The sequence below is a fragment of the Neophocaena asiaeorientalis genome, unplaced genomic scaffold (assembly GCF_003031525.2).
Source record: "Neophocaena asiaeorientalis asiaeorientalis breed wild unplaced genomic scaffold, Neophocaena_asiaeorientalis_V1.1 scaffold271, whole genome shotgun sequence".
Lineage (NCBI taxonomy): Eukaryota > Metazoa > Chordata > Mammalia > Artiodactyla > Phocoenidae > Neophocaena > Neophocaena asiaeorientalis.
Genome location: NW_020175318.1, coordinates 1,177,833 through 1,199,698, shown reverse-complemented (window position 1 = coordinate 1,199,698; position 21,866 = coordinate 1,177,833). Strand labels below are relative to the sequence as shown.

General features: G+C 50.9%; 1 protein-coding gene across 1 annotated transcript in view; it reads right to left on the bottom strand.

Moving 5' to 3' along the window:
* Positions 1-2,357, bottom strand: part of PCDH8 (protocadherin 8) — a 3,861-nt gene extending 1,504 nt beyond the window's left edge. The window contains 1 exon segment of the mRNA XM_024765471.1: positions 1-2,357. This exon segment is cut by the window's left edge and continues 1 nt beyond it. Coding sequence (XP_024621239.1) covers positions 1-2,357 — 2,357 coding nt within the window.
* Between the last annotated feature and the right edge of the window lie 19,509 nt (positions 2,358-21,866).

The window sequence follows — 21,866 nt, the reverse complement described above, 5'->3', positions numbered from 1 at the left end:
CGGCGGGGCCCCCCTTTGCGCACCTCCTTCTTGCGGCGGTTGCAGGTGGTGGCGATGGCGATGATGGCGGCCAGAAGCAGCGTGCAGCTCCCGGCCAGCACGATGATGACGATCAGCGGCGTGTCCCACTGTAGCGCCGGCCCCGACGTCGCGAGCCGAGAGCCGGGAGGGCGAGAGCGCTCCGAGTTCGCTGCACTGGCTGGAGACACCAGCCCGCGCCCGCCTCCTGCTGTCACCACGAAGCTGACAGCGGCGGTGGTGGAGAGCGGGGGCCGGCCGCCGTCGGATACGACCAGCAACGCCCGGAATACTCGGCCGGGCGGCTCCTGAGATAGGTCGCCGGTGAGCACGATCTCCCCCGTTCGGCTGCCGATGGCGAAGGCTTCTCGCGGCTCCTGCTGTAGAAGGTCGAATGCCAGCTCCCCGTTGGCACCCTCGTCTGCGTCCCGGGCCTGCACGCGCGCCACGGCCGTGTCCCTTGCCGTGCGCCCGGGGACCGCCACTTCCAGGGAGCCGTTGGCCGGTGCCGGGTGCACCAGGACCGGTGCGTGGTCGTTCTGGTCAAGCACCCGCACTTGCACCAGGGCACTGCTGGAGAGCTGAGGGGAGCCGCCGTCGCTCGCTTGGATGCGCACGTCGAGCTGGCGAAGCGTCTCATAGTCGAAGCTGCGCAGCGCGTAGATGGCCCCGGTAGCCGGGTCCACCGAGACATAGGTGGACACGGCGCCCCCAGCGCGGCCCACCTCGGCCTCCAGCAGCCGGTAGGTGACCTGTCCGTTGCGGCCCAGGTCCGGGTCCCTGGCGGCCACCGTGGCCAAGTAAGCCCCGGGCGGGTTATTCTCACGCACCGTCACCTCGTAGACCGGCCGCGTGAAGAGCGGCTCGTTGTCGTTCTCGTCGCTCACCCGCACCAGGTAGGGCCGCACGGTGCGCAGCGGGGGCGCGCCGCGGTCCTCGGCCACCAGGGTCAGGTTGTACTCGGCGATGCGCTCGCGGTCCAGCGACCCCGCGGTCACCACCAGGTAGCTGCCCGCGTAGGCCGGCTGCAGTCGGAAGTGCTCGTGCCCATAGAGGGCGCAGCGCACCTGCCCGTTGGCTCCCGAGTCCCTGTCCGAGGTGCTGACCAGCGCCACCAGGCTCTCGCGTGCCGCCCCCTCTGGCACTAGAGAGATGGCTCCGGCCTCTGGCGTCCCGGGCCCGGTCGACGAGGTCGCGTCCGCACCCCCGAGAGCAGCGGCGGCGGCGGCGAAGGGCGAGGCGACAGGCGCGCCCGGGGCGGCCAGCGGGGTGATGGCGATGTCCGGCGCGTTGTCATTGACGTCGCGGATGCGCACGATGACCTTGCAGGTGGCGGCGCGGGGCCCGGGGCCGCGGTCCTGCGCCCGCACGTCCAGTTCGTAAGTGTCCTGGCGCTCGTAGTCCACGGGCCCGGCCAGGGTGAGGCGGCCCGAGCGCGGATCGAGGCGGAAGAGGCGGCGCGCCTCCGGCGGGGTACGGGAGCCGAAGGCGAACACCACGTCGCCGTTGGGGCCCTCGTCGGGGTCCGCCGCGTCCAGGTCGAGCAGTAGCGAGCCCACGGGCGCGTCCTCCGCCAGCTCCACCTCGGCCACGGCGCCCTGCGGGAAGGCCGGGCTGTGGTCGTTCGCGTCCAGCACGCGCACACTGAGGGCGGCCGTGGCGGAGCGCGGCGGGCGGCCTCCGTCCTGGGCCACCAACTCCAGGTTGTAGGCGGCCTGGCTCTCGCGGTCCAGCTCCTGCAGCAGCACCAGGTCGGCGCACTGGGCACCGTCCGCGCGCGTCTGCAGCTCCACGCGGAAGGGGCTGTGCGGCTCGGCCAGGCGCACGCTCTGCAGCCCATTGGCGCCCACGTCCTCGTCCACCGGCACCTCTAAGGGTATGCGCGTGCCCACGGCCGCGCCTTCGGACACCTCCACGGGGATCTGGGCCCGGGGAAAGCGCGGCGCGTGGTCATTGACGTCTCTCACCTCCACTTCAACGTGCACCAGCCGGAACTGCTCCTGCGAGAAGCTGACCACGTCGAAGGCCAGCACGCACTGCGGGGCCTGGCCGCACAGCCGCTCGCGGTCCAGGCCCGCGTCTCCGACGGTCAGCTGCCCGTCGCCCTCGCGCACTCGGATCAGCGAGCTGTTGAACTGCTTCATCAGGCGGAAGCTTGTGTCTCCGGACACTTTCATATGCAGGTCTTCAGCCAGGGTCCCGATGACCGTTCCGGGGGCATCCTCCTCGAAAGTGCTGTATCGCACTGTCTTGCTCTGGGCCACGGAGAGCACCCAGCAAAGACTGAAGAGCTGCAGGGGGAAAAGGCAGGGGATTCCCCCGCGCCTCGCTGGACTCATGCCGCCAGCCCCGAGCGCTACTCCAAAAGGCTGAGGGAGCGATTCCTCTCTGGTTTGCAGGTCTGGGCCTGAGTCCCAGGGTCCCCAGGGCACGCTTTTTGCGAGGCGTGTGCGGGAGAAGTCTGCAGGCTGCAGCCTGGATGTGCCGGCTGGCTCTGAGGACGCGTGGATGCCGCCCACGGCCCACACCTCTCCCTCGCCTTTTCTCGCTGGAGCTGCGCCGCCGAGCGCCGCCTCCGCTCTTATAGCAGCCGGTATGCAAATCATCCGAACTGGGCAGCCAATGGCGGCCTGGCCCTCGCGCAGCTCCTACGCCAGCCTCCGACAATCCCTTTAGTGTGGAAAGGCTTAGAGGGGAAAACAAGAAATGAAAATTAGGGAATCTTTCCTTTGTTTCTTTAACTCCTTTTGCTTTTTTTCTTTCCTGTCAGCGCTCTGCCTGTAGAGGAGTTGGCACGGGTCGCCGGGCGTTAAAGGAGCGGACGGTTTTGTTAATTGTGCCCCTCCTGTGCTGGCTGCTTGAACTGACAGCCATCATATGGGATTTCGCCCCAGTGGCTCGGGACCCCGCGCTCACTCTCTGCGTTTTGCACTTCGGAGGCTTTGAAACCGCTCGCGGCCCCCTCTGCACAGACTTGCTCTGCCGGGTGAGGCTCAGTTCGCGTTCTTTCCCAGCTTCCCACGGCGCTCGGCAATAGCCTCTCGATTTAGGAGCCCGAAGGATAAGGGAAAATTGATTTTATTCAGATTTGTGTACGCAGTTGTGTTTTGCTCGTGTGAGCACCGGTGATCAGAGCTGCCACTTCCCTTTCAGAAAAGAGCTCTGCGACGTGTTAGTATATATGTCATTGTCCAAATGGCTTTCTTAAGCCCTGGGCGCTAGCAGACAAGGGGGAAAAAAGTTCCAAATAGGATTTAGCATAAGCTTGAGGAGATTTGGAAAGGTTTCAAAGATCAGACTGTATCAAAGGCTTATGAAGTCCTCGTTAGTAGTGGAAATAGAATGGCGTGGCAGGCGATCCTATCGGAGGCCCCAATGTCTGTATTATTTAACTGTGACAAGCTAAGGGGAGAAAAAGTTGAACAGTTTCCACAGCGGAGTTGGGCTAACTTGAATATAATGAGCAAACGCCACATGTATCCATTATGTTCCTCTATTCATCCCCAATCACTACCATAGCTCTCTGGCTAAACGGTGATGGGCGCTGAATTCCACACAATACGCGGCTAGTATTAAAGTGCATTTAGAGAACTTTCCCTCCTGATGCCTTGTTCCGCCTATTTAGAGGATTTTCTTTCTGTTCTAATAGGGCCGCTCTGGGAAGCAATACTCATCCCGTTCCAGGAGAACAAAATCACAGCATGACGTTGAAACCTGGCACGAACCTGGGGGAACTTAACCATCTGCCTTGCCTACTAAAGTGTGGAGCTTCGGCATTGCCAGCTCTAGGCTGGGCGGGTCTCCCGGCGGGTCAGGCGTTGCGCTGCCCGCACAGGTATTCCTCCCTCCCCCTAGTATCCCTGAAGACCAGGGAGATGGGTCTCCAAACCCGAGCAAGACAGATTCTTACTGATTCTTATTGAAGAGATTTATTGAGCAGGCTATGCCAATACACACGAAGGAGGAGAGGTAAAAAAAAAAGTCACCCACAGGGAGGTTTTTTTTTTTTTTAAGGCGATGGATTTGATAAGCAGACTGCATTTAGCAAATGTTCTTCTGAATCCTGATTATAGTTCTGCTGTCAACACCCTATCTGTGTTTTCCTTCCCCCTCAAACCCGAGGGGGTGTGTCTGGGGTCTTTTCAGAAGAGTTACAGAAGTCCTCCCAGAGTAGGGAGACCAAGCAGGGAGCTGGGTGGGCAGTGAGGGTGGAGAAGGATGACAGAGGAGCTCTGGAGTTGCCAGAGGGCAAAAAATGCAGCCCAAACATCATAAGAGCTCTTATGAGACTGGGGAGGGGGGATGCGCTAGACTGTGGATACTTGGGGGCTTCCTCAGAGCGATCTTGCCTCTCGGTTCCCTTCCCTGCCTCCTCCACCTCGTGGGCCTGGTAATGCTCAAAGTAAAGAGGCCAGGCACAGCGGACGCGCTGGAACGTGGAAAGGGCGACGCCCCCTACAGGAGCCCAATTCCCAGCTTTCTCTTCCACTTTTCCCCCCTCTCAACTGCCATATAATAGCTTGCTCTCTCTCTCTGCTCCCGCCCAAGAGACATTTCTCGGAGAGTATGAGCAGCCGAAAGAACTTTCCGTCTTCCATCCGAGCCCGTAATACTCCCACCCCGGCCCGCTGGTGACCTTTGGCGCTCCCAGGTTCCTGCACTGGCTCCTCAACCCCGTGCCGGGCCAGCCCGGACGCGGACAGATTCCGAGCTCGGCTGTCGGACAGCGGCCTCCGCACTGCCGCTATTGTAACCGCGAGAGTTCAGGTCGGTGTGCTGCCACTGCCGAGCCCAGAACAGGGCAGGAGGAAGGATGGAGAGGGCGGTGGGGCCGGAGTCGCAGATAGAGGATATTTTCAGCTGCCCCCGTGAGTAGACTTTTGCGAAGAGCCCGCCCGCGAGTGGCTGGGAGACGCAAGTGCGCCCCCTGCGCCCCCGCGCCTCTTAGTTCTGGGGCGGGGACCGCTGGAGCCCAGCAGCGCGCTGTTGAAATTTGGGTTTTTGGCTTGGCGGGAGAATGGGAACTACCTAATATTTTTACTCAAAGCGCGTCCACGTCATCATGCTCATTTTCAAGACTGAAATAAACAAAGGAGTGCAGGTGGTGCGGTGGGGGAGGTGGGGGGAGCAGGCAAAAGCCAAGAGGAGGGAGGGGGGATCTGGCGCGGCTAGTAGCCCAAAGCATCTTATCCGCTGCCAGCTCCTCGGCCGCTCCAAGTGGCCGCGACAGCGGCGGCGCCGGGGAGCGCGGAGCGCAGAGCCCAGAGCAGGGAGTCAGGGAGCAGGGCGGCGAGCAACTGTCCCGGCTGGCGCGCGGAGGCCTTTCCGAGCTGGCCTAGCGGTGTGAAGGCACGCGAGCAGAAAGAGCTCCGGGCCTGCAGCCTCCAGATTATGGAAATACGATTTAAAATAGCGCACCAGCGCCTACAGCAACTCCCTCGGGAAGCCAATTGTCCGAGGAGGCGGGGCCGGAGGCGGAGGGGGAAGGGATCGCCGCTTGCCCTCCCCCGGCGCTGATCCGGGCGTCACAAAGCCGCTCAAATCGACTTGTTATCATACCAAAGGCCCGGGATGGCTCAAAGGAACCCCTTTCTTTGGGTTTTAGCAACTTCACCGGCAACTGTCTCGCAATCCTGAGAACAAACACGGCCCCACAATGGCCCGCGTTTCCTCGTCATGCAAATGTTGCGGGCTCCGCAAAGCTGGGTTTCTGTTACCGAGCCTAATGCCCGCATTGTGAAACTCGCGTGCAGACCCCGAGATTGACACGGGCGTCACGTGACGGATTAGGGCTCCGGGAAAGTTTTCGAAGCAGCGACAATAGGGGGGCTCAGCCTGATCCGATATCTCCCACAGTTTAGCGGGAAAGAAAATCAGGATATATTCTCATACGTAATAGGATTATCTTTTCCATTAAAAGTTCCATACAGCATGCAATTTATTTTTAATTAGGATTATATCTACCACGAAAAGGACTTTGCTGGAAAGTGTAATTCTAAGGATGGATGGGGACAGGGGTTATTTGTTTCACCTTTTAACTTAAAAAAAAAAAGCCAGGGCCCATCGTCTTTCCTCCAACAGGCTCACTCCACCGGATAAACCTTACAGGGAAGTTTGCAGCAAGTGCAAATCCAAGCAGAGAACAGAGGCAGCTCTTCAGAGGCACCCAGTTCATTCTTGTAACCAAAGCACACTTTGTAGATATCTCTTAGAATTACTAAGTCGCTGGGTTTTCTGGGGTTTGCTCTCTAGAAATGCAACCAAGCTCTTTTCTACACTCCCAACTGCTTACTTCATATTTTAGAGAAAGATCCCCTGCCCCCATGTTGGTCTGTTAATACTGGCATAGTGACTTTTAAACGTTAATATCACACCGCAGAGCAACGTCCTCTACAGTGCTGATCCAAACTCAGCAGTCAGACAATGAGACAGTTTGGGGGTGAAGGTAACTGTTGTTTAAACTTTGATTTTGGATTGATCCCAGTGCCTGATGCTCACAAACCCTGGACCATTTCCAGGTCCCGGGCCACCCATCCTTTTGTTTGTTCTGTGTGTCGGGATGCTCTGGGAAACCCACTTAACCTGAAAAGAAACAAAACACGGCTGTTGACTGCAGGCTGTGGAATCATCCTGCTTAGGTTCAATCTGAACATTACTATTGATTTGCTGGGCGACTGTGGGCAAGTTACTTGATCTCTCTGAATCTTAGCTGCTTTATCTGTAAAATGGGGATAGATAATAATAGTACCTTGTAAGATTGTCCTGAGGACTATGTAAGATAATATAGTATCAGGTGCTTAGGAAGCTCTGAATACTTGTTAGTTATCCTTTCCTTTTAAAGCACAGGGGGAAGAAAAGATCCAGGCCATATAATCTAAACATCTTATTTTATAGGTGAGGGATTTGTTCAGAAAGAAAGAAAGAAAAACCCTCCCATTTCCTGTCTACATTGCTTTGGCTTCCTGCCTCCCACCCCTGCCCCCTTTCTGGAAATAATAATAGACATAGTGGTAGGTGTACAGATCCCAAAAGAAGGAGAAAATGGTCATGTGAGTGTTCAAGTAACTTTAACGCCCTCATGTCATTTCAGAATCTTTTGGTCCCTTGCTGTCTTATTGAGATCAGATGATGGCAAAAAGGAATTTTCAGTAAACTTTTTCACCACTCATTTCCACAAAAGCCACGTATCATGATTGAAACCACTTACAGATACAAATATTTAGTGGACAGTGACCCATAATTCTGGGGGAGCAGGAATATTCCAAAGGACTTTCCCTCGTGGGATGCCCAGGAGCATGAGGTAACCTCCTATGACTTACATGGAGCTGATGTGTAAAAAAATGTTTGAGCCTGTGCTTCCCCTCTGTGTTGGTCTCCTAGGGCTGCAATAACAAGTATCGTGGATTGCATTGTTTAAACAACAGAAATTTTTTTCTAACAGTTCTGGAGACTAGAAGTCCAAGATCAAGGTGCAAGTGGGATTGATTTCTCCTGAGGCCTCTCTCCTTGGCTTGCAGATCCTCACGCGGCCTTTTCTTTGTGTGCACTTGGCCCTGGTATCTCTTCCTCTCCTTAAAGGGGACACCAGTCGTATTGGATTAGGGCCCCACCCTTATGACCTCATTTGACCTTAATCACCTCTCTAAAGGCCCAGTCTCCAAATACGATCACATCCTGTGGTACTAGGAGTTAGGGTTTCAACATATGAATTTTGAGGGGAAACAGGTCACTTCATACACCCTCATTCTCTCAACAAACACTACTGAGAACTTACTAAGTGCCAGACTCTGTGGTGTGTGCTGTAGGAACAGAGATTAAAAACAAAAACAATGATCCATACTGATGTAAATAAATGGGAGAGAAGAGACAAATCTCTCATGCAAGAAGAGTACCAAACAGTTTATACAGATATTTTCCCTTCTAGGAGGGTGAGAAGCAGTCCCCATCCTTAGGGGTGAGCTGTGCATAGGGACTTCCTTCCTAAGAGGACGGCATGGAAAAGAGGGAGAAAGAGGGACTTTACATGGAGAAACCTGACAAACACTACCTCCACCACGTGATCAAGGTCAACATCAACAGCAATAGGTCCTGTGCATCGCATGTACCCTTGATAAGATGTGATGAAAATGGTACTTTACCTCCAGAACACAGAACCCCAGTCTAATTATAAGAAAAACATCAGAAAAACACAAATTGAAGGATATTCTACAAGATACCTGACCAGGACTCCTCAAAACTGTCAAGGTCATCAAAAACAAGGAAAGTCTGAGAAACTGTCCCACTTAAGAGAAACATGACGGGAGACATGACATCTAAATGCAGTGGAGTGTCCTGGAACAAAAAGAAAATGACATTAGGGAAAAACCAAGGAAATCTGAATAAAGGATGGACTTTAAATAATAACAGTGTATCAATATGGCTCAGTAATTGTAACCACTGTACCATACTAACGTAAGATGTTAATAACAGGGGAAACTGGGTGTGGAGTTTAGGGGAACTCTTTGCACTATCATAGCCATTTTTCTGTAAATCTAAACTGTTCTAATATAAAGTTTATTTAAAAAAAGAAAACCAAAAAAGAAATGATAGACATTGCCGGCCAGCCCAGAAACGGGGGAGAGAGAAGAGGGAGGAGACAGAATCGGGTGTGAGAAGTGTGGCTGCTGATCACAGGTGCTGCCCGCAGTCCTTGGAGGGCGGACTGTGGTCACATGCAGGTGTTCACTCCCTGCCTGTCGAGCCCAGAGGAGGCAGGGGCTTGACTGTGCAGGGAACTGGAGGTGCTCAGAGAAAGCTTCCAGGAGGAGGTGACATTTGGGCTGAGTTTTGAAGAATGAGTAGAAGTATTAGCTAAGGGGAAGGGGAAGGGGAGGTGGAGGGGTGGAGGTGAATGGGACCTTTCCTGCTCAAGGAACAGCAAGCTCAGTGGCACGAAGGTCTGAGGGCTGGGGTGCAGGGGGCCCTGAGGGGCTGGGGTAGCGGCAGAGGGGTGAAGAAAGCCAGGACGGGTGTGTAGGTGCTTTGTACACCATGTTAAGGAATTTCACTTTTATTCTTAAGGCAATGGGGAGCTGTTGAAGGACGTCACCCCTGATATCAGGGGGCTCACTAGAGTAAAGGGATGGGGAAAGAGGAGCAGGGAAGGGAGTTGGAGCAAAGAGCCTAACCTGGTAGACTTTGATCTGGGAGAAAGGTGAGGGGCCACCCTCTCAGGTTGCCCCTGTGGGTTGGGGAGCAGTGACTAGCTGGTTAGCAGTCCGGTGGATTCCCGAGAGACTCAGCACAGAAAGACACGGGTTGAGACGGCGCTTGCTGTCTGCGGGTTCAGCCAGAGGACTATGTTTCCTGATGTGTCAGTCCTGCCTTCTCTTCTAGCCAGAGGTTGCTGAAGCCAGCAGTTGGGAAGAGCTGGCTGGTGAAGCTCCAGCCCTGACCAGTCCTCTGGAGATTACAGTTTCTCCTGGGAAACTCCTCTTAGATGTCTGGTTGCAAGCAGAATGCAGGTGGATGGCAGCGAGAGGGAGGGTTTTCTTTTTGTTCAGAAAGCTGAGGTTTCTCTGGATTCAGCCAGGAGAAAGTCCGCATACCTTCTGTTGCGTGTCTGTCCAAGCCAAAAGGTAGTGGGAGGGGAGCAGGTTGTCCCACAGCTGGCCATGGCTTGGGGCAAGGACAGAGAGCCAGTTTCCCCTTATAACCCCAGGATTTCCTGTTGGGGGAGGCATTCAGAATTTCCCTGGTGCCCTTTGGTCGGAAGGCATGGGATATGGGTTATGGCCTGGGCTCCTGGGACCTTGTTTCTGGTTCGTGGGCACTTTGAGGTAGAATTAGAACCGATTACAGAGTACATGGTGGAAAAGAAAGGTTGTTGAAAACCAAAAGAACCTTCTGTGAGAAGCAAAACCCCCATAAATCTCTGCTCAAACCATGCACAAGATTTCTAAAGTTAGATAAGTGGGATGGACTAATTGATTTCAGAGCCTAAAACGTTGCTGCAAATTTTGGGTTTTGGTATTAACAAATTCCACAGGATTCAAAAGAAATTAAAGCAGGAAGCTAGAGCCTTTTCAAGGCAGAGAGAATTTTAATCATTGATTAGTCTTTTTTTTTTCCCCCTCAAAGTCATTGTTCGGTGAGTGTAAGTGCGCAAGACTTCTGATTCTGGCCTTCCTTTGCATCCGATGGCTTGAACTCTCCTGTTCTAAGTGGGTCACAATCCACTTTTGAAATGGAAATGAAGTCTGCACGGCAGTCTCAACCTCAGAGCCCTGGGACCCGGGCCCAGTCAGGGTATGGGCAGAGTCTGGCGTTATAAATTTCTCCGTAGATCTGAGAGCAGTTTTAAGGCCATTGATCTCATGTCATCCAGAATCGAGATGGAGTGACAGCTGATAAACTGCATGGTGACAGGCTGAGGCCTTGGAAAAAAAAAGTCTAGATGTGGGATAAAAAAATAGGCTGATGGATTAGTTATCGGCCTCCCAGTCCCCCTTACCCTGGATTCTTTCTGAACACTATGGAAGCATTTATTTTCAGGTAATTTTATAGTTGTCTTTTTGTCCTTCAGAGGTGCTTTGGTCTATGAAATCTCTCAGGGAGTTTAGATGAAATCATTCTTATATGTATTGCTTGATGGTCCTCATAGCTCTGCTCTTAGGTCTAAACCCTTTGGGGGCTTTTACCTGCAGGGAACTGGCATGCAAATAACCATCAGCATTTAATGCTAATTTATGATTCTTTAGCAGCTAAAGAATCACTAAACACTACTTGGTTTAACAGGGACAGGCGGGGAAAGAGGAATGTCGGTGGGAGTGGGAATAGGAGATGGGATGTTCTGTGGCCAATATGTAAATGAGTATTTCTTTTCCCCCAACCTTTTGGCATCCTCTCTTGATTCCAGCTCCTCGGTCCAAAGGGCAGTGTGACTCACGTGTTGGTCCAAGAAGGCCTGGGGCACTTCAGAGAGATCTTGAGCAGGGGACGTGAGAGGGCCAGGGTGATTAGGGGAGTGTGGCGGATCATTTGTGTTCCAGGATGAATAAAGCTTGAATTCTTGCTGCCCCGGCTCCGAGCTCCCGCTTTGGCGTCCAGTGTGGGAACCCGAGATGGGGAAGAATGGGCTGCTCCGTGCATTGAACCCAGAGCCCTCCCGGGCACAGCCGGCTGTTTGTAGGGCATCAATCTTGCTCTGCTTTGCTTTGCCTGGGGAGCCTTGTATAGAGAGGCCCATGGTCTCAGGGGACTGAGAAGAGTGTTGGATGGAGGGATCAGAGCCTCCACAGGGAAAAATAATGTGACAAGCTGTCAGAACATGGCGACTGGGTGACTCCTGTTCCCTCCGTGGCCAGGGGGCCCCGCCGGGCCCTGTATCCTTCAGGGCTGGGAGCAGGGAGGAGGGAACAATATAGGATGTGTGATGGATTACACACCTTTCCATCAAACCCTGGTGGAGGTTTTGCTGGACTTCTAGAAAAGGAGAAGTGGAGTGGCTTTTTCCAGGAGTTGACTGTCGTGAGTAGAATATTTTTGGAGGGGGATTCTAGTGCTAAGGAGGCCATGGAATCTATAGGGATCAGAAAGGCTGTTCACTGAAGTCAACTGAAGAGATAGGCTTCCAGGAGGAAATTCAGAGGCAACAGCAAAATATAATTTGTTGAAATCTGGGGTAGGAGTTCCTTAATTTGGGATAATTGTATCAGAAGGATGGGCTAGGTTATGCTTCAGCAACAAACTACGCCCCCCCCCACCCCCAAATCTTAGTGACTTAAAACAACAGGTATATTTCTTGCTTACTCTGTACATCCATCCCAGCTGGGCTGGGGGATGGTCTATATGTTGTCTTTCCTTGGGACCTAGACCGATGGAGGAGCCACCATCTGGAACTTGTTCCTTGACGTGACAGAAGGAAGAGGGAATGCATCAAATTGTGCACTGGCTCTTAAAATTTCCACACTTCACTTCTGCTTACATTTCTTCGTTCATTTCCAAGCCCTGTACTGCAGTACGAAGCTCGTTCTGCCTGGTTATTAGAAGGCAGGCTTTCGGGAAGAGCAGGAGAGTTGGACAAAACCTTTAGAGAGGCTGAGTGCCAGGGTACAATGCTCTGAGCTGGTCTCCCCTTCTCAGGTCTTGGACAAATCATTACTTTTTTTTTGGTTGCCGCAAGAAAATAGCAGCTGGGAGAAATGCCGGTCAAAGGCATATGTGCCTCTAAATTCAAGGAAGGTCAGAAAGAAATTACAAGTGTCCTTGTGTGACACATTCCATAAAGTATAGGCTAAATTACAGCTTCAGACTAATTAGTGAGGAAATCCCCCAAGAGTGAAAGATTGAGTATTGGTAATGGGATTACGTGTCCTTTTGCTGGTGCTTGGGGAAAACTTGCATAAAGTATCTTCACTAATCACGGTCTTAATGGCTTTTGCTTTTACCACCATCAACTGACTACCAGGATCAAAAACTTTTTACCAAGCAACTTTAAGAGTGTGGAACTATGCTCTGCTGAAGGCTTTACAGTTGGGTTAAACCATCTGCCTTTTAGGGGGTTTACAATCACGTGGACGGAAGTACCCAGGGCAGCCAAACAAATACAGAGAACAACATGAATATGGATGTTGACACTCTGGGAAGCCTGCAGAATAAATGCTTTTTTTTTTTGCTGGGTAATCAGTAAAGAAGGGATCATGAACAATTTTTAGGAAGAATTGAACCAGGAGAATTTAGTTCATTGTTACGGTGCCATCCATAGTGGGAGGCACTGGGATATAAGCTCTTGCCCTCTAAGACATTATGGTCAGTAGAGAGGGCAGCTACACCATTGCACATCAGTGTGATGTGGTTAGTAATAAATAGTGATACCTTTAGTGAGAAACTCCCAGGAGAGAAGATCAGGTTCCAGGAGCTCAGTTAAAAAGGGGAGGAGGGCTTCCCTGGTGGCGCAGTGGTTGAAAGTCCGCCTGCCGATGCAGGGGACGCGGGTTCGTGCCCTGGTCCGGGAGGATCCCACATGCCGCGGAGCGGCTGGGCCCGTGAGCCATGGCCGCTGAGCCTGCGCGTCCGGAGCCTGTGCTCAGCAGCGGGAGAGGCCGCAACGGTGAGAGGCCCGCGTACCGCAAAAAAAAAAAAGGGGGAGGAGATGGCTCAGGGAGCTCTTTGTGAGAAAGAGGGGCTATTTTAGGCCAAGCTTTGGACTTGGGAGTAAGCCTAGGGCAGGGATGATTGCCACTGTGTACTTCCAAAACTCCATTTTTAACCACCAATATCCAAAAGACCCAGAGAATAAAACGTCTATTAAAGATAAATGTAATATAATATTCACATCTTTTTTGGAAGTAGGTGAAGCATAAGCAATACACAAAATAATACATTACTTTATTTTATTATTATTATTATTTTTTGTGGTATGCGGGCCTCTCACTGTTGTGGCCTCTCCCGTTGCGGAGCACAGGCTCCGGACACGCAGGCTCAGCGGCCATGGTTCACGGGCCCAGCCGCTCCGCAGCATGTGGGATCTTCCCGGACCAGGGCATGAACCCGTGTCCCCTGCATCGCCAGGCGGTCTCTCAACCACTGTGCCACCAGGGAAGACCATACATTATTTTAATATAGAGTTTAGAGAATTCGAGGAGACAAGATGCTGGTAACCTGGTCTAAACGTTCTGTTTCTGAATTTGTTGAATGAAATGGGTAATTCCCACCTATCTCAGAGTTGAGGTGAGGTTTCCACGATATAAGGAATAAAGAGACCCTTTAACAACAGTAAAGTATTATATACATTAAGCCCCAGTTTTACAGGCAAGTGTGGCAGGTAGGAAATGATGAGGGAAGGGAAGCAGTTTGGGCAACTGCTGAAAGTCAAGAAAGAGGTTAGATCGGAAGTCCATGGGAAAGTTTTCAGTGCCTTTGATCCAAGAGGTGGGGGGCAGGTAAGGGGAAGGCAGGTAAAGATCTCACCTGGGGATGGGAGGAGCTAGAGGCTGGACATGCATAGACAGGAGGTTGTTCACCCTTTTATCCACAGTGTCTGGCATAAAGAAGTCACCAACAAATATGTGTTGGAATGAATGAATGAATGGACGAAATGGATGCCTTTCAGTTGTACGAGGGACACAATATCGACTCCCTGCCACCACACATAAGCAGGAGACTCCCGGTTAATTTTAGTAAGTGTGAATTGGGAAAGGTGGTCAGGGCAGATCCAGTGTCTGAGATTCAGCCCAAACATGATGTCTCGAGTCCCCTCAGGCTAAGAGAGGAGGTGGCCAGACCTTGGACAGTGCTACCAGGAAGTTGAGATGCTACAGATGCAATGCCCCAGTTCCAGACTGGAAGGACATCCTGCCTATTCTGCCTTCTCTGGATTCCATACCTGGAAGCGTTTGACCCCTCTTCCCTGAGAGCCCCCAGACGGATTCCAACTCCTCTAGACAGGGCTGGCTGCCTCCCATTCACCCCTTCTCAACTCCAGGCTGCTCAAGTTACCTCCAGGATCTGACCTTCGACATCAGCATCTTTCTTCTTCATCAGGGGCTTTCTGGCATCACCACTTCCCCACCTCCAGCTCTCCTGATGCCAAACCCAGCTTAGAGGTGATTCTAGTTCATTCCTAGATAAGCTCATATTATTGCGTTGGCCAAAAAGTTCATTCAAGTTTTTCGTAGGATGTTACGGAAAAACCCGAATGAACTTTTTGGCCAACCCAATACATGTCATTTATTAAAATCACATTCATATATTAAATCTTGTCTCTAGGAGAATGGGATACAGTCCTAGTACACATCTTGGAAAGTTAGTTACTTATTGTACATCCTTTTAATATGTTCTGGCTGGCTCTGTGTGTGTCCTGTCCTACTCTGTAGGTATTCCCAAGACTTAGAATGCAGCCCTTGGCTGATAATAATAGCAGTCATATTTCTAATAATGGTTACCGTATTGAACACTTGATTCTTGCCACATATTGTGCTAGGCAGTTCACATATTTAATTTAATTCAACTGCTCTGTAAAGTAGGTATTATTATGACAAATTTCAAAGAAACTGAGGCTCAGAGAAATTAAATAATGTCTGCAAGGGCTCCCAGCTGGTTCATGGCAAGGAAACAATTAAGTTCAATTCTAAAGGTTCACTTCATAGTTAATGGAACTATGCCCCAACTTTACCACCATCTTGCTCTCCAGAACTGTCTGCTCCTTTGGTCCCTCCGTACTCCCAGAGGCTCTTCAAGGTTTTCAGATGTTCAGGACATTAGCTTTTCCACTGCCAGCCCTGGCCCTTCTCTTGAGCTTTACTCTATGTCTTTTAGTTTGACGTCTTGTTTGGATTCCCAGAGAGCAGGCAGGAAAAAAACTCATCCCATCACTTCACCAACTGGTTCTTTTTTCCCCATCATTCCCTCTGTTGGGAACACACTGTCTTTCAGTCCCCCAGACAGGAATCAGGTTTATATGTCCACACTCCCTCATTCCCTCTAACCATCAGCTTTTTAAAGGGTTAGGTTCTGTTCCAAAATTCTCTTGCATCTCCGTCTGACTTCTCAGACTATGGCCCCCACCCTAGGTCAGGCCTCTTCCGCTCAGGCCTGGTTGATTGAAATAGCTTCTGAAGTGAGCCGGCTGCTAGAACACACAGCAGCTTTGTGTACATTAGAAAAAGGCTCTCTTTTCTTTGGATGGATGCAGTCCCAAGTCAGGGCACATGACTTGGCAAGCAGACCACAGGCTGGAATTCAACTCCCAATGGCTACTTCAGTCAGGAGAACTTGTGCAGTGAACAGCCTGTACAACTGTGCATGGTGACCCCGGAAGTGATGCTTCTCCTTGCCTCATGTTTCTCCCTCTTCAAAACATTCTCATCTAGGGTTATTGGCACAGGCATTGACCAATCAGAATGGACACTGACCTTAGCCTGGGAGCAGGTTCTACAGGCTTCCGCTGAGCAGGCAATGACCCTTTAATCTCTGGATTGCGGGAAGCTGAGGAGATCGCTGGGGAGGGGCTAGGTGGCACTCGGGAGTTCACGGCAGTGGATTTTTACCAGTCTGTGTCGCGGATTTTAGTACATATTTTAACAACTGGCACAGCATTTCCCTGGTGTGTATGGGCTGAATATGAACTCTGCTTATCCCACTCTGAGGAACTCTCCACAGGTTGAGATCCAACTCCATTCATCGATGGTGTCTGGATATTTACCACTTAGCGATCATCAGTTTCTCTTGACAATAAGGACCTTAACATAAATGATTGTTTTAGGATAGGCTTAAATTTAGGGGTGGTTTGCCCAGAGCAAGTTCAGGCCATTTGAAGAAATGCCTCCAGGGGGCGCTCAGGATGTCCTCCTCTCTCATCAACCTCCCAATCGTTCCACCGCTCCTCCAGCCCCACTGCCCCCCAACAGGAGGACACCCAACCTGAGGTTAAGACCTAAAGGGGGGACTTTCCTGACGGTCCAGTGGTTGGGGACTTCGCCTTCCAGTGCAGGGCGTACGGGTTTGATCCCTGGTCAGGAGCTAGGATCCCACATGCCTGGGGGCCAAAAAACCAAAACGTTAAAAAAACAAAACAAAACAAAACAAACCCATAAGCAATATTGTAACAAATTCAATAAAGACTTTTAAAAAATTGGTCCACGTCAAAAAAATCTTAAAAAAAAAAAAAGACCTAAAGGGGTCCACAGAGACATGCAAATGGGCTATGGGATATGGGAGAGACACAGATGTTAAAGTTGGCAGATATTAACACAGATGTTAAACCTGGCCATCTCTATCTCTCTCTATAAAGTACTAAGTTTTACTCTTTTTCTAACTACTTCCCATCCCAACAGGTGGTCAAGATCTTGGTATTTCCTTGACTATGCAGTAAAAAACTGGGCAGAAAATAGAAGCTGCTTGAAGAGGCCAGAGGGGAAGGAGAGAAAGGGGTAGGCTTCTGGGGGTGGGAATGGGGGTGTGTTTGGAGTTGTCCCTCTGTTAGCAAAGAAACAGGTGACCAGGCCCTGGGGAGGGGCCATGCCTTGGACGGCCAGGGGAGTCTGGCTCTCTGGGTCTCCCAGCCTCACTGGAAGGAAGGGACTATCTGATATCCTAGTATAGCTGGTATGACTCTCTGATGGGAGGGATCCCTGCATGCAGAAGCCAGCGGGAACTTTGGAACCTGGGAAGAGGAGGCCCAATACTGACTACACGGAGTTTCTGGCCAGTTCAGCAGGATGGTGTTTTAGAGCTGCATTTAATGAAGAAAATAGAATAGATCTTTTATGCCTGTATTTGTGAACAAAGTTTTATACTCAAAGCTTTCTCCAGGCCTCTCTCACGTGTATCTAACTCTCTACCTCTGCCTCTCACCTCCTCTCCTTTTTTAAACTGTTGCTCCCATGTGGCTGATGTGAGAGTCTGGGTCTTGGTTGCCTGCTACAGAGGGGAGCCTCTCTGTAAAGCCCAGCAGAAACCAGCAGTGGCTCAGAAATTGGACAGGCAGCTCTGCCAGGGGCTCGACTTCATGCATGTCTCTTTCCCCGCCTTCTCCCCTGTCTGAGAGCAAACACCTAGGGGCCAGAATCAGTCTGTGGACCAGGGGTAGGGGCCAAGGAGGCTGGTCAGTCTCTCTCTTTCCGGGTCCTGAGTCTGAGGCAAAAAATATCCCTGAAGGGCGAGTCGAAGTCTCACATCCCTTCTCCTCTTCTGCCTTAATAATACAACCCTAAAGTCTTAGCTGGGCACACGGCCATCTAGAATCCAGACTACGTTTCTCAGCCATCCCTGTAGCTAGATATGGCTATGAGACTAAGTTCTGGCATGGGCATATGAGCAGAAAAGTTCTGGCATGGGCATATGATTTTGGGGAAATGACCTGGATGGCTGCGACCTTATTTGTCTTTCTTTCTTTTTCTATCTAGAATAGGAGTTAGCAAACTTCTTCTGTAAAGGACCAGATAGTGTTTCTAGCTCTGTGGGCCTTATGATCTCTGTTGCAACTACACAGTTCTGCTGTCGATCTTTGGAAGCAGCTACAGACTATATGTAAACAAATGGGTATGGCCGTGTTCCAGGAAGGTCTTATTTACGAAAAAATGTTGGAGGTGTTCAGATTTAACTTGTGGGTAGCAGTTTGCCCGTCCCTGGTGTAGGATGCATATGTGGTGGCTGGAGTGAGAACAGCCATGTTGAACCATGAAGTGAAAACCGTGTACTGAGGATGGCAGAGAAATAAACTCGAAGGAGCTTGAGTCCCCAGTTTTCACAGAGCCATCCTGTGAGCCTTCTGGATTTCATTTATGTGAGAGAAATAAAGTTCTATCTTGTTTATGCTACAATCAGTTGCAGATGAGTTTAATTCAGACTGATACACCATTCATGTGTGGTTAAGCCCAACTTACCAGAGTAGGAGACTATTGAAGAATATGAGATCAAAGATCTAACAAGGAGGGCTTCCCTGGTGGCGCAGTGGTTGAGAGTCCGCCTGCCGATGCAGGGGACACAGGTTCGTGCCCCGGTCCGGGAAGATCCCGATCCCACATGCTGCGGAGCGGCTGGGCCCCTGAGCCGTGGCCGCTGAGCCTGCGCGTCCGGAGCCTGTGCTCCGCAACGGGAGAGGCCACAGCGGTGAGAAGCCGGCGTACCGCAAAAAAAAAAAAAAAAAAAAAAAAAAAAAAAAGATCTAACAAGGAATGAAGCATGCATTTTCCAGGAGTGTGTTCTGTACTCTGTATACCTCTGGAATTCCCCACCCATTTCGATTAACTGAGGCCACAAATAAACCTTTGGGTTGATCTTTGTATGATCCACCAGGTGGTGAGGGGCTTTCAGAGAAAGTCAGCGTAACTGACTTGTGGTCCGTGTAACTGACAGGACTTGGGGGTGGCGGGATGCAGCAACCCACCTGTCTGCCAGCTCAGCACACAGGAGCCCAGCTCAGACAGATGCTAATGAGCTTTACAAGCTGTAAATGCAAGTGCTCTGAGTTTTAGCACTTTTTTTGGGGGGTAGGGGTTTGGCTCTCAGTTGGAAGTTGTCCCTGGAATCAGTAGTATTGGGTGAGCCTCTGGTGCCCTTTAGTAACTCTTCCCATGACTTAATTTCTTGTGCCTGACCGGGACTGACTGCTGAATTCCTTGGGGAAATGCCAAAGCCCAGCTTGTAGAATTTGGGAGTCTCATGCAAACAGAAAGAATCACAGGGTAATAGGAAATTAAAGAGCTATGGGAAAAACTCTGCAACTTGGCTCTGATTCCAAGAATGTTTCCTCCCTGACAGCTGCTGGAACGTTGCAGCTGACTCTTTGCTAGGAGCCTCACCCACTCTTCTGCTCCTCCAAGCAACGCTGCAGTTGCTCCTTCGGGCAGACTGGGGTGCTTTATGGGAGACGGGGGGTTGTTATTCCCTGAGATGAGAAAGTGCAGTGGTGATGTGGCCACACTGTCTTCAAGCATTTAAGGGTGTGTGTGTGTGTGTGTGTGTGTGTATGTGTGTGTGTGTGTGTGTGTGTGTGTGTGTGTGTGTGTTGTTTAATGAGGCAGTTGTGGGCAAACTGTTGCCTATATTTCACGAAAGAGGGAAGAAATGGGCTACTTTTGATAAGACCTGAAGAAGGAAGTCTTAGCCTTCTTAGAGTGATGAGCTGCTGCGCTGGGAAGCTAAAGTTAGGGCACCGAATCCCTGATCTGAGATGGTGCAGGGTTGGGTGAGGAGCACAGATTTCAGAGTCCCGCAGGCCTGGGTACACACCCTGGCTCAGCCTCTCACTTGTTGGTGGCCTTGGGCATGTTGCTCAACCTCTCTGCCCCTTCGTTCCCTGGCTCACAGGGTAGCTCTCTGATAACCAGGAACTCAGGTTCCTTCTAGTTTGTTTCTCTGCCATCCTCAGTAGATACTTTCACCTCATGGTCCAAGATGGCTGCTCTCACTCAAGCCACCACACATGCATTCCAGACCAGGGATGGGCAAACCATGACCCACAAGTCAAATCCAATCCTTCATCTTGTTTTGGTTGGCAGGTGTTAGTACTGCTGAGTTGCCAGGGATGCTGTAAAGAATGGATGTAATAATGTTCATGAAGTGTTTAAACTCAGAGCAAATGCTCAGAAAATATGAAGAAAACAGCTGAGTGTCCAAAGGCCCCATGCAGTTCAGACCTTCAGCCTAAGTGAGGTAGTTTAGGCAACGCCTGGCATCTGTGCAGGTTGAATCGCGTTGAGGACCATGACAACTTCCATTGTGAAGGCCTTTCTGGTTTCCTTCTTTCATGTCTTCATCTTCTGGATCTCAGGTCAAAGCTTCTTCTGGAAGACTTCCCTGGCTTGGTCAAAGCCCTCAGCACATACGCTCGGGATCCCTTGGACCCTGCTTTGTTGCACTGGCCTCAACAGCTGCTGTTCATGGTTTATGGGATCACTTGGTTAATGCCTGTCTCTCCCATCAGACTGGGAGTTTCTAGAGGGCAGGGGCCGTGTCTGTTTTTCTCACCACCATCATATCCTCAGCAGCTCCTCAGTACCTAGTGAGTAGTAGATGCTCAAGAAATGTTTGTAGGATGAATGACTAAGTGACGGTCCCTCTGGCTGTGTTTAAATCAGCGCTATCTGTTCTCTCAGATCTATCTGCATAACGATTTTCCTAACATGAGCGGTCTGCCCTTTGCCCCCAGCGTCATATGCCCATCAGGAGGGGGCTTGGACCTCACTGAGCTCCAAAACGTCTGGTTCAGGAGGCTGGAGGCTGACCAGAGGCTTCAAGAGGGTAAAGGGTCAAAAGGCTGGGGAGCTGTCAGATGGCAAAAGAATTTTGCTTTAGCTGGGCTGCTGCATAAGTATCCACTTTCAAAGGCTTCCGGCTAATCAGAATTTCAAAGGATACTTTTAAATGTGATAGGGTTCTACCTGAAAGAGCAAAACCAGAAGCTTTGGAGCTGTTTATTCCTCTAGTTGCTATTCTAGGCTTGTATCAGAGCTAGCTGGGACCTCGCGATTTTATTTTCATTCCTGCACAAAATGGAAAAAATCTCATGTGTTGACAAGATGGTGACGATGGCAAGACCGCAAAGAAATAATCCACCCAGCTCCCTGCCTCCGTTATTCTAAGGGGATAGTTACAGACAAGGACATTCTTAGCCTACTAGTCCTATGAAATAGGCATAAACTTGCCTCCTGCCTTTACCAAAACAGCCTTGGCGAGTCTTCATGGGTTAGACAGATCCCCAAACACAGAAGAGCATGTAGAAAGTGCTGAAAATCCACTTTGACGTTCAAATCACTGGGATTAACACTTTTCCTCGTTTTTATAACTGCTGCTTTCAACTACAGCAGTCTTGGGGAAAACGGTATAGAAGAAAATATAAAACAACCCAAACAACTCCTTCTCAAAATTGTGGCAGGGGAGGCGAGGAAGCTGGGAGAGTACATGAATACATATGGCATTTTAAAAACCTGCACCTGCTCTTCTCAGACCAGCTGGCAGGCTGCTCAAAAAAAAAAGTCCTGTTCTTTCTGGGAATACTCGGGACTGAAAGGAGTTGATAGGAGCTTTCTGGAATTGATTGCATGAAGACTGTGCCAACCATCATTTCAGACGTTTGAACAGAATTACCACAGGTACTGTATTTTAAAGAGTGGCTTTGCAGTGTCGACACCCTGTAAGTTTCGCATATGCCTAAGAAATGGCAGAAGAACACACATCTGCTTTACACGAGAAATTGTTGTTTCCATACTAAGTTGCTTTATAACCAGGTTCCTGCTGCTACTTTGACATGCAGAGGAACAAGAGTATTCATCACCCCAGCTGAACAGCAGAAACATCAGGCAACAGCTGGGAGGTGGCCTGTGCAGATTTCTAAGTGGGGCCCCATCCTCCTGGGCCTCTGGGCC